Source organism: Nannospalax galili, unplaced genomic scaffold (assembly GCF_000622305.1).
Source record: "Nannospalax galili isolate Female #2095 unplaced genomic scaffold, S.galili_v1.0 scaffold779, whole genome shotgun sequence".
Classification (NCBI taxonomy): Eukaryota; Metazoa; Chordata; class Mammalia; order Rodentia; family Spalacidae; genus Nannospalax; species Nannospalax galili.
This window is the reverse complement of record NW_008345224.1, coordinates 510,531-523,827: the sequence shown is the minus strand read 5'-3', so window position 1 is coordinate 523,827 and position 13,297 is coordinate 510,531. Positions and strand designations below refer to the sequence as shown.

Sequence of the window (13,297 nt, the reverse complement as noted above, 5' to 3'; positions counted from 1 at the left end):
TCCCCAGAACCCATGTAAAAAAGCCAGGTATGCTTGCAATCCCTGCACTGGGAAGGCAGAGACAGGCAAATCCCTAGGGTCTACTCACCAGCCAGCCTAACTTACCTGGTGAGTTCCAAGCCAATGAGAGATCCTGTCTCCAGAATAAGTGGATGTCTGAGGAGTGACATCTGAGGTTGTCCTCTGATCTACACACACACACACACACACACACACACACACACACACACATATACATACACACAACCACTCAAATACACACATAGGTATACAAGTTCCTTTCAGAAATGGATTTTATTGGGAATTGCCAGCAAAGTATCAATCATTACTGGCTTTTAATTGGGAAGTGAATTATATTCTTTTTCAAATTTTAGATTTATTTTATTATATATTTATGTATACATGTGTGCATGTGTGAGTGTGTTTGTGCTCATGATGCATATCTGCAGAGGCCAGAAGAGGACATCAGATCCCCTGGAGCTGGAATATCAGGCGGTTGTGAGCCAACTAGTGTGTGCTGGGAACCAAACTGTGATCCTCTCACACTTTTAATCACTGAGCCATCTCTCTAGCTGCTGAATTAGATCCTTTAGGGAGTTAACCATACCTGTTCTGAACTCTGTGAGCCCCTCACTTCCTGATATAAGTTAGGGCTGGCTAGGCACTTGATGGGTTGTGGATGGGAAGTGTTTCTTATTCGTAGCCAAGGGAAGTCCATAGTCCTCAGGCACGTGGACCTGAGAGGTGATCAAGTCCTCACAGCATGCTGGAAGCCCCACATGCAGAACGGCACTGCGTGTTCTTTAGCTACTTATAGTACAAACCAAATCTAGTCAACTTGACAAAAGGAAGTTTATAGCAACAATTTTGGGGATTTCCACGTGACAGAAGAACTGGGCTTAGAAAAGAGGGTAGGCAGCCAGGCAGGCCCGAGGTCAGGCTTTAAGGATGGCCTGCTTAGTGTAACACTGAAGTGTTTTTAGGCTGTTACCCTCTGTCCAAGACTTACTACCAGGAAGGAATCATGCCATTGACGCAGCTGTTTGCTAGGTCAGTTATAGTTCTTTAATTAGCACTGTGATAGACTGATTGACAGTAGGGAAGAAGCAATTAATATCCATCCTTTCTTCATCCCTTCCTTCTATCCTTGAGGTGGAGTTTCATGTAGCCCATGAAGACTAGCCTCACACTCACTATGTCACCAAAGATGACCACGAACTTCTGGTCCTCCTGCCTCCACCTCCAGAGAGCTAGGAATACATGCATGCACTACCACATAAGAGTTACGCAGTGCTGAAACAGAACCCAGGACTTGGTGCTTGCTGGGCAAGCTTGAAATCCCTAGCCAAGAAGGGGCAATTCTGATAAGGGGAATCAGGATGGTCTTGTGAGGGGAGATGGATGCTGGGCAGACCTCAGACCTGTAAATGTCTTTAGCACCCTAAACAAGGATGTAGCCTGTCTTCCATCTCTTTTCTGGAAGCCTGAACAGGCATTTCCCCAACTGCCTATGAGCTCAGCTCAGATCAACAGCCCAGTAAACCCTAATCTCCCTTCAGTCAGACTCAACCCTGAGTCTCTCAAAGCTACTTAGGTCCTTGCTCTAATCAACATGCAGACAGTGTGACTGCAGATTTCTCTTTGAATAAGGAGGCCAGAATACACAGCAACATTGACCGCATAGCTATACATGTGTTGGTCACACCTAGCTGGCCGTCCTCCCTCTCAGAGCTCCAGGTGCTCTTGGGGTGTCCTAGTTTCACTTCTCTTGCTGTGGTAAAACATCCTGACAAAAAGCAATTTAGTAGAGAAAGGGCTTATCTATTTCACTTGCAATCCCAGGTCAAGGTCTATCACTGAGGGGAAGTCAAGGCAAGAACCCAAGCAGCTAGTCATAGCACATCCACAGTCAAGAGCGGAGGGAATGAACACACACACCAATGCTGCCTGCTCGCTTTGCTCAGCTAGCTTTCTCTACTCTTACACAGTCCAGTGAGGACTATGAGGTCTCTTGGTGGATCAAGAGCACTTGCTACTCTTTCAGAAGAATTGAGTTCAGTCCCAAGTACCCATGTGTATGGCTCACAACTGCCTGTAACTCCAGCTTTGTAACTCAAGTTTCAAGAGAGCCAGTGCCACCTTCTGGCCTCCACAAAGCCTGAATGCACAAGTGCATAATATCTGCAAGGACTCTCTCTCTCTCTCTCTCTCTCATTCACACACACACACACACACACACACAAATAATGAGATAATCTTACACAATCAACACACACACACACACACACACACACACACACACACAAATAATGAGATAATCTTACACAATTGAAGGCCCAGTCCATGAAATGGTGCTGCCTACATTCAGGGTGAGTCTTCCCACCTCAGTGAATCCAACTAGGAAAATCCTTCACAGACATGCCCACAGATCAACCTGATCTAGACTGAGACTTTTCCCAGGTGATTCTAGGTTGTGGCAAGTTGACATTTAAAACTGTGTTTCTATGAGATCACAGGTGAACTCCTCCACACACTGTGCTTCTAGTCTGCATGACCTCAGGCCTCACAGTGCCAATTAGCAATGTCCAACCTAAGCAAGACCTCCAGCCTGAGTTCTCTTTCACAACCACTAACTTCTGTTTTGGGAGTTCAGCACGCTCCATTCATCCCCAGGGTCATATGATACTAAACAGCTAGTGAATGAACTCTGCTCTTCCTTGAAGGGAGTGTCTCTTCCAACCCAGACTTGATGGGGTCAGCGGGGCACGGACAGGTTGAGGACAGAGAAATAGGAAAGACAGATCCCCATCCTCTATCCTAACTGGCATTGAAATCCTGTTACTCAGCAGGGGGTAGTAAAAGGCTATACTGATCAATATCACGTGTGTGTGTGTGTGTGTGTGTGTGTGTGTGTGTGTGTGTGTGTGCATGTGTATGGAGTTCAGTGGCAGGTGTCAGCTGTCCTCTACCACTTTCCATCTTGCTTTGTTGAGAAAGAGTCTCTCAGTGAACCTGGAGATCACTAAGCTCATCAAGACTGGATGGCCAACGAACCCAGGGGATCCTCCTGTCTCCATCTTCCCAGTGCTGGGATTACAGGGGTGTGCTGCAGCACCTGACTTTTTTTTACATAGGTTCTGGGGATCTGAACTCAGAGTCTCATGTTTGTGCAGCAAACTCTTTACCAACTGAGCCATCCCACTAGCCTATATATATTTCATTGTAGCAAAATATATACAATGTCATAGTTATAATCCTAACCATTTCTAAGTATGTATAAATTTCAATGTGTTGTGTTTTGGTCTATGTTCATCGCTAAATGTTTTCTAGTTCCCCTTGTGTTTCTTTCTTTGACACAGTTGTTTAAGAATGAGTTAATTTCCAGGTATTTGTGAATTTTGTGACTCATCTCCTTTTGCTCATCTCGTAAAATCTACTGAGATTGAGTTTGTGGTTGAAAGTGTCATATCTTAAGAATACCTTTCATGCTCTTGAAAAGAATGAGTATTCTGTCATTGTGGGTAGAGCTTCTATGTGTATCAGTTAGGCCTAATTAGTTTCTTGTGTCCCTCAAATCCCTAATTTCCTTACTTGCTGTGATGGTTAGTTTTTAACTCTCAACTTGACATAACCTGTAATCACCTTGGAGGAGTCATAATAAAGTAATTGTAGGCAGTAGGTTGACCTGTGAACACAGCTATGGGAGATTGTGCCAATAATGGATATAGGAAGATCCAGCCCTGCTCTGAGTGACACCATTCCCTAGGCAGGGTTCATGAACTGTGTAAGAGTGGAGAAACCAAGCTGAGCACAAGCAAGTGAGCATGTGTGCAACCATTTCTCTCTGCTCTTGATTGTTAATGTGGTGTGCCCAGCTGTCTCAAGCTGTTAATGTGGTGTGCCCAGCTGTCTCAAGCTCCTGCCACTGTGGCTTCCCCACAATAAAGAACTGTAACCTGAAATCACAAGCTAAAATAAACCCTTTCTCCCCCAAATTACTTTTTAAAAAATATTTATTGTTTTTATTTTATGTGTATTGCCTACATGTATGTAAGTGCACCTGTGTCATGCAGTGTCTGCAGAGGTCAGAAGAGGGCATCAGATGCCCTGGAACTGGAGTGACTGATGGTTATTAGCCACCATGTGGGTGCTGGGAATTGAACCCTGGTCCTCTGCAAGAGTAGCCAATGCTCTTCACCACTGAGCCATCTCTCCAGCCCCACCCAAAATTGCTTTCTGTCAGGGTATTTCATCACAGCAACATAAATGAAACTAGAGCACTTGCCTCCTGCCTAAATGACCTGTTATTGAAAGAGAGTTGCTGAAGGACCCATTTCTCTCTTCAAATCTGCCAAGTTTTGCTTCACAAATTTTAAAAATTTATCTTGTTTATGTGTGTGTGAGTATGTATGTATATTTGTATGTGTGGGAGTAGGGGCTGGTATGTGCATAAAAGAGTCTCTCAGTGAACCTGGAGATGCATGTAGGCATGTGTGCCTGTGTTACTCTGTCCAGCCTCTTTTTTAAAAAATGTGGGTTCTGAGATCAAACTCAAGTCCTTGAGCCTGCAAGGCAAGAACTTTGTTGACTGAGCCATAACCCTATTCCCCACCACGTGTTACATACTTAAGTGTGTGCAGGTAAGCCTGCTCACGAGTCTGCATGCAGAAGCAGAGGAGGACGTCAGGTGTCCTGCTCTACCACTCTCTGCCTTATTCTCTTGAGATGTTAGAATCCAGACGCGACTGCTGCTCACGCCTCTTTCTCACAGCCACGGCCTCTGTGAAGAAATGACAAGTCCCTTGTCAAGAGTCTGCCCGTGATCTCTGACCCCAGGTTTCCAGATTCCAGGAGAATGGCAGGCTCTACTCTCACTTCCTCAAGAAAGTTCCCAGACCTTAGGCGGCCAGATTTCCAGGTTCCATGCCCTGCACCATATAAACCAAATGTGACAATATATGCCTATAGTTCCAGCATCCAGGAGGTGGAAACAGGAGGATCAGAAATTCATGTTTGGGGTTGGAGAGATAGCTTAGCACTTAAGCGCACTGGCTGCTCTTACAGAGGACCAGGGTTCAATTCCCAGCACCCACATGGCAACTAACAACCATCCATAACTCCAGTTCCAGGGGAATCCGACATTCCCTCTGACCTCTGCAGGCATTTCATGACATGGGTGCACTTACATGCAGGCAATACACTCATACGCATAAAATAAAAATAATATATATTTTTAATTTTCAAAATGCACCACTTTATTTTTCTCAGTGAGGCGGCCACACATTATAAGGAGCACATGACAGTCACGTGATTTCTTCAGTAAGCTCCAAAGCAGCTTCCAGTTCTCCTGGAGCTTGGAGCCAGGAGTCCTGAAGTTTCAAATGTTAAAGCTTTCGCCACAGCCACACATTCCTTTGATGTTTGGGTTATTGAAGACAAACTCACTGGATAATTTTTCTTCAACATAGTCCATTTCTACTCCTAAGAGTGTTAGCTGTGCTTTCTTTTCGATGAACACACTGACTCCATATTGAATAACTTCATCAGAATCTCCTTTTGTGTTCCTCTAAGAAAGGCCATTACAACCTCTGGTTCACACACCAACTTTCACACCTACCTCCAAGGTAGAACCCTTGTCTAGCATGAATGGAGCCTTAAGTAGAAGCCTTAGCAATGTTAAGGCTTACCTTTAAGAAGATCTTTTATTTTGTTTACAGCCGAAGTTGTCAGGGTAAGGGCGGCCTGAGTGGGCTGCAGCTTCCTCTTGCTCACAGCTTGCATGGTGGTCCAGACCAACAAAGCCAACATGCCCTCAGTGCTCTCTTCTGCAGTCTCAGGCCGAGCAGCCTCAGCCTCTCTCCATGGACACAGCAACAAAATAGTGTTTTCAAAAAAGGAAAGAGTGATCAACTGCACATGATGCCTCTGATAAGTAAAATGACTACTGGAATTTAATCACAGAATGCCATGCAAAGAGTCCATTGGTGATAGCAACAAAGGTCATTTTATTAGTACAGTAATAAGATCCCATTGTGGTTGATCTACAACAGCACAGAAGCAGAGAAATGGAATAGAGTGGAATAGATAACTTTTGAGGAAGTTTACTAGAAAGGGGAGCAAAAAATTTGGTGGCAGGTTATGGGGAAATGAGTCAGAAGTCCATGTGTTAGGATGGAAGAAACAAACACCAGGGCATGTGCTCTGTGGTTGAGAGTGGTCCAGCAGAGACTGTCAAACCCAAGTGGAGGAGAAAGAAGGAGCTGAGTAGGGGAGAGAAGAGGGCATGTGGGGCACATGCTGAGGGCTGGGGGGAGCCTGGAAAGTTTGTGGAGGAAGGTAGGCAAGATCATTGGAACACATGTTGGTGGGGTGAGAGTCTGGAGAAGTTCTCTTCTGAGCACCTGGAATTTTCCCAGTAAAAAGGAGGGCATATCGTGCAGCTGAGAGTCAAGGCTGATGAAGAGGAGGGCACAAAGGCTGGGGAGACAGCTCTGTGGCTAAAGGGCTTGTCTTGCAAGCATGAACCTGAGTTTGATCCCTAGAATCCATGTAATGGAAAAGCTATGCATAGTGGTGTGAGCTTGTAATCTCAGTACTGGGGAAGCTGTGACAGGAGGACCCCTGGGGTTCACTGGCCAGCCTAATCAGTGACTTCTGGGCCAATGAGAAACCCTGTCTACAAGGAGGTGGACGACACCAGAAGAATGCCCCGCAGGGCTATCGTCTGTCACAGATACCACACACACACACACACACACACACACACACACACACACACACACACAGAAGAGGGCACAGTGCACAGCTGAGAGTAAAGACAAGAAATTCAATGAAGTCAGGTTGGAAAGGGTTGCTTAGGAAAGTGAGCTGAATAAGAAGCTGTTGTACAGTTACCAGAAAGGCTTAAGGCTCATTTGCAGTTCATGTCACATTATTAAAACAAGCCCACAGGACCATCTGTGCAATCATATTAGCTTTTTCTCTTCTTCTTTTTCCCTACTAAGTTCAGTTGTTGGTAGGTCGGGTCTAACTAGGGTTGCGGTTTTTATCAACTGCAATGAAGACAGAGAGGGATAAGGGAGTCAAGGCTGTTTAAACTGCCATAATGCAAGCAGATGAGGCAGCAGACCAGACACGAAGTGGGCGGTGAGCCTCAGAAGACTAGCAGAACCAGAGATCAGAGGTCCTGAGAAAGGAGATGGGATGTCAAAAGAATGAGGTATTAACAGATGGCTGAAGGAGTGTCCTGGGAGTGGATGAGAGGAACAACAGGGAAAGACAGTTATTGAAAATGATAAGGCAGGGGCTGGAGAAATGGCTCAGTCAGCAGAGTACTTGCCTTGCAAATGTTAACCTGAGTTTGATCCCCAGAACCCATGTAAAAAGAAAAAAGTCAGGGACCAGGGAGATGGTTCAGTTGGTTAAGTACTGAGCAAGCATGAGGACCGAGTTTGGATGCCCAGAACTCACTAGCGAGCCAGTCTAGACAACTGCTGAGCTCTAAGTTCAGGGACAGATCCTGTTTCAAAAGATAAGGCACATAACAATAGTGGAAGACACACAGTGCTGGCCTCTGGTCTCTACATGCATGCACACACATGTTCATTGAGTGTACTAATAAGCGTACGTTCGTATACATGCACTACACAAACATATACCAAACACACATAAAGAAAGGAAAAGTAAATGAGAGAAAGAAAGAAAAAAGGAAGGAAAGAAAAGAAAGAACGGGGTGATGGCACATGCTGGCAATCCCAGTTCTGGGGAGGCAGAGACAGGTCGCTCCATGGGGCATGCTGTTTAGCCTGGCCTATTGGTGAGTTCCCTGTCTCAGAAAACAAGGTGGATGGCATCTAAAGAAGGAAACTCGAGGTTGTCCTCAGACCTCCACATGTACATGCACACATATACACATGCAAATGCACTTACACACACTTGCATAACACTCACACACACACACTGAAATTATAAGGCAATGTAAGACCCTATGAGCATGTGACTGGTGGCCACCGTTTCCCACCCCACAACTGCAATCTCCTCAACTTGATCTGAGGAGCAGTGTTACTCACAGAACTACACTTCAGTGTCTGACTTTCCTACCTTCCAGTCCAGAATGCATTTTTGCACCCCCTTTCTGCATAGTGAAATGAAAGGCTAGGGTCACCCGTGAAGACATCCAGGGTTCCAGGAATGCAGAGTGTGGTGTGTGGGGTCAGGAGAATTTGCATCCCTGCAATTAGAGGAGGAAGCAGCTGACTTCCTGGTTGCTCTGGTTTCATTTCTGTTGCTGTGATAAAATACTCTGACCAAAAGCAACCTAAAGGAGAGAGGGTTTATTCTGCTTACAATGGTACATTCTGTCATCCCTGGGAAGTCAATGCAAAAGCCTGAAGCAATCAGTCACATCACATCCACAGTCAAGAACAGAGAGAGGATGCATGCATGCGTGCTACTTGTGCTCACAGCCACCTCTCTACTCTTACACAGTCCAGCATCCTTTGCCCAGGGAATGAGCTATGTCTTCCCACATCATTTACCAATCAAGACAACCCTTCACAGACATGTCTAAGGCCAACCTGATCTAGACAATCCCTCACTGAGACTCTTCCAAGGTGACTCTAGGTCATATCAAGTTAAGAATTAAAACTAGTCACCATACTGTCCTTGCCTCTGTGGGCCATGGTTGGCAGCTCAGGGCAGGGAGAGTCTTACCAGAGACCGCTTTGATTCTTCTTCTTCTTTTTTTTTTAAATGTATTTTAAAAAGCTTATACAAATATATGTTGTATGTTGAGTATATCCCCCATGCTGCTCACCTTCCAGTGCTCGCTCTTCCCTCTCATTAGTCAACTTTGTTCCCTAGACAGTTTCACTGCAACTTTCACATCATATGTACATTCACAATTGAAAGTATCTACATAAAATCTAGGAGCCAGAAAAGAGAGAAACAATCCAGTATTTGTCTTTCTGACACTGGCTTAATTTAGTATAATTGCCTCCAGTTTCAACAATTGTCCATAACTCCAGTTGTAGGGGGATCTGATGCTCTCTTCTGGCCTCCAAAGGCATTGCGTGCACAGGTGCATTTACATGCATGCAAAATATTCATACACATAAAAAAATTTTTAAATTAAAATTTCTTCCTTTTAATTTTTATTTTAATTAACTTTCAAGGTATAATTTACATACTCTAAAATTCACATTTCAAGCACAAAGTTCAATGTGCTCTGCAAGTAACATGTTAGATCAACACACAGAGTATTTCTATCACCCCAGATACTTCCTTTGCACAGTCTATCTCCTGTCACCAAAAATATGATTCTGATTTCTGAGGCTGAAAATGAATTTTGGGTTGTTCTGGAACCTTCTATGAATGAAATCATACACCATGTCCCCTTTGAGGTTCAGCTTCTCTCACTGAACACAATGGATTAGGAAATTTACCCTTGTTGGGGCTTATTTCTTGTCATGGCTGAGTCATGCTCCACTATGCAGATATAGCACAATGTGTTCACTGTCCACTGTTATTTGTGTTGCAGGTTTCTTTTTTGATTTTTTATTTAAATGCAGGCTTTGTTTGTTGTGGGATTTTAGTTGGGTGGCTTGATTCTTATGCCACAGCTATTTGCACGGTTGCCCCAATTCAGGCTGGAGTAAGGTCACCCCCAGGATCTTCTTGGTTACCATCCAAGCAGCTCACTAGTTAACAGATTTGGGATCTGCTAGGCAACGGAGTATCAAGCTCTACAGAGGATTCCAAGAGTGGGCTCACACCAGCCTGGGATCGCCCACCCCCATTCCTTCTGTCTAGCAACACAGCATGAGCCACTTTCCTGTCACTTCTGAGAACATCAGAAAACTTAACTCCACCAGGGCCTCTGAGAACACACATTTCAACACTCCAATCCAATTAGCTGTGCTCTGCTAAAAAAAGAAGGCCAATCCTGGATACCATGCTCCCCAGATACAATAGTCCCCAGATAAAAACTGAGCACTTCATCTGGGAAAGAAACAGCCAGATCTGTGCTCTTAGAGATAAAAGTGTTGGAGTGGAGCTTAGGAATGGACTATACCCTATCCCTGGAAGTGTGTGATTTGTGCGTAATGGGAGATTTAAGCATAACTGACAAGGCAGGACGTTCCCCTTATAGCCTAGTTTAATAAGTCACACCATTCTTCAGACAACCTTCCTCTTGCAGATGTGCCACACATTTATTGCCCCTTCTGATCCTCACCCCAGCTTGTAGACACACAGGGAGACTCTCGGAGTCCCTTGTAATGGACACGTTGAAACTCAGAGCTAGTAATATAAGGGCCAGGACCAGGGAACATAGGGAACTGCGTTGTTCAGCATGTCCAGAACCTGCCTGCCTTTAAAATACTGGTGTTTTGCTGATAATAAGATTTTTGTGCTCAGTTGGAATTTTTAAAGATTGCATTAGAAATTTTAGAATAGCAAAAAGCCCCTTTTAAAAAAAAAGAAAGAGTACACAAAGTCGTCAGAAAAAAGTGAGGGGGAGATGTGGGAGTGTTGGACAGGAGGGAGTGGGGTGGATTTGATCAAAGAACCTTGTATGCATGTATGAAATTCTCAGTAAATTTTTTTTTAAAGTTAAAAAAAAGATTACATTAGAGTCTTATTTGGGCTGGGTATATTGCTTACATGTGTTTAGTCCCAGTACTAAAGGAGGCAGAATCAGACTGTGAAATGAAGGGCACCCTGGTCTCATCAAGTTCCAGGACAGCTGTGGCTGTAGGGAGACCTTGTCTCAAAAAATAAAATAAAAATAAAATCTTATTTGAGCTGGAGAAATGGCTTAGTGGTTAAGAGAGCTTGTCGAACAGTCAAGAGGACCAGAGTTTGAATCTCAGCACCCTTGCAACAAGCCAGACATCCTGAGTTCACTTGTGACTGCAGCTGGGGTGAGGGTGGAAACAGGAAGACCACTAGGGCTTAATGGCTTCCAACCCAGCTGAGAAAACGTGAGCCCCAGGTTCAGGGAGAGACCCTGCCTCAAAGGAATAGAGAGTGATAAAAGATGTTCAGTGTCCTCCTCTGGCTTCCATGAGCACCCACATACATGCATGTACATGTACATATACAGTGGCATTCACACATATATACACAATCAACCAATCTTTATAAGAATATTACTTATCTTTTAGTTGGTCCAATAGCTCAGTTGGTAAAATGAGGATAGAACTCAGATCAGTAGGCTTGGCAGCAAGTGCCATTACCTGTTGAGCAATCTTATCAACTCCCTCCACCTTATTACTTTTTTTTAAAATTTGTTTTTATTTTATGAGAATGTCATACATGAGTATTGTATTTGTATTTTTCCATCCCTCCTAGTCCCTGTCCAACTCCTCCCACATTCTCTCCTTCTCCTCATAATTGCTTATTCTCTTCTTTGATTATTATTATTACATATATGTGTACACATTTATAAATACACACACATAATGCCTTGAATCCATTTAGTGGTGCTTTTGTGTACCTGTGTTTAGGACTGCCCATTTGGTGTTAGATAACCCTCCAGGAAGTTAGTCCCTGGAGAAAAATGATTCTCCCTCAACATCCACTGGTTGCCTGTAATGCTTCATCTTGAAGTTGGACCACATGAAATTTTCCCTATCCAAATTGGCATGTCAACTGGTTTTGTCATTATGCAGAGTGCCTTAGACTTCCATACTGTGGAGATTTCACTGGTGCAGATTCCCTGTCATGTATTGTCTAGCAGCAGGTGTCTTGTGCCTCTGGCTCTTACACTCTTTCTGCCCCTTCTTCCACAACGGTCCCTGAGTCTTTGGTGTAGAGGTTGCATTGTAGATGTATCATTTAGGGCTGGGCATCTCATGGTCACTTATTCTCTGCATTTTACCAGTTATGGAACTTTGTAATATTCTCCATTTGGTGCAAGAAGATGCTTTCGAGTGGTGATTGAATGGTGAAAGCTCCACTTGTCAGGCATGTCCAGAGTGGGAGCAGCACATTCCAAGCCTAGTTCACTTGTTATATCTTAAAGATGCATCATTTCTCTTTCTTTTTCAGTCTCTACCTTGTTTATTGAGACAAGGTCTCTCACTGAACCTGGAACTCACCATGTTCCATGTAGGTTAGGCTGGCTGACCAGGGAGCCCCAGGGATCCACCCAACTCCACTTCCCCAGCTCTGGGATTACAAGTACGCATGGCCACACCCAGTTTTTTACATGGGTGCTGGGACTCCAAACTCAGATCCTCATGCTTGTGCAGTAAGCACTTTACCCACTGATCAAGCCACTTCCCAGGCTCATGGAATTGGATGTGAAACTTGGGTCTGTCTGGTCGCACTGCCAGACAGCCACAGTATTCTCCAGGGAGCCCCTTCCCCACTGCCCAGAGCACCAAGCCTGACAAAGACCAGGGAGGCCCTTGTACACAGTGAGTTTGAGCAGCTTCCTTTGCAGGGGCAATTTCCCTCCTCTGGGGGAGGCCTCAGCCTCTGCCATTAGCATTAACTGCCTTGGGCTCCACTTCCTCAAGGTCCAGGCTTTAGCTTTAACCTTTTCTAACCCAGTGACCCCGCCTCAGTTCTCAGCAGAAATCTGTGACTAACTTCCTTGATGTTGAAACTGTGGGTGCCTTGGGGACCTCTCTGCCTCTTAGAGGACTGCCAGGAACGGTTCTGTGAATCTTACTCCCCTTTCACTTTCCACCACGCTTCAGGCCCGTGAAGGTGGCTTTTCACAGCCTCTCCGCCTTCTCCTGCTCCTGCTCCTTTTCATCTCTCCTGTCACAGAAAGACCCCAAGTCTCCAGCTTGTCCCACAGGCTTCCACCTCTGTGAGGCTATATTTCTTCTCTTTCCTACTTTGCCTTATCTTGACCTCTTGGTCAGAGTGGCTGGTCAGGGAGCTCTAGGGATCTGCCTGTCTCTGTCTCCCCAGCTCTTGTATTACAGACAGTAGAGACCACACCTGACTTGTTATGGGATCTGGGGATCAAAATTCATGTTCTCATACTTGCAAGATGGGCACTTTATCAACTGAGCCATCTCCCCGTCCTACTTCCCAAACTTTAAAGTATACCTAAACCATCTGGGGACCTTATTAAACTGTAGGTTTGAATTCAGTCTGTATGGGGTGAGAACCAAGACTCTGCATGTCTCCTGAGCTCCCAAGCGATGCTCCTGCCCACCTGCCCAGGGTCCACACTAAGGCTGAAGGATGAACTCAGCCCTGAAGTGGGTCAGAGGAAGATTTCCATGTTGGCTGGAGAGATTCTGGGACAGCCAGCTGGGTCTGGACTGAGGCAGGA

The 13,297-nt window shown here is 44.9% G+C and overlaps 1 protein-coding gene across 1 annotated transcript; it reads right to left on the bottom strand.

Moving 5' to 3' along the window:
• Positions 1-5,377: 5,377 nt before the first annotated feature.
• Positions 5,378-5,808, bottom strand: LOC103740716 (iron-sulfur cluster assembly 1 homolog, mitochondrial-like). Its single transcript, XM_008841407.1, is given in 2 exon segments — positions 5,378-5,637; positions 5,688-5,808. Coding segments are annotated over 2 exon segments (381 nt in total).
• Between the last annotated feature and the right edge of the window lie 7,489 nt (positions 5,809-13,297).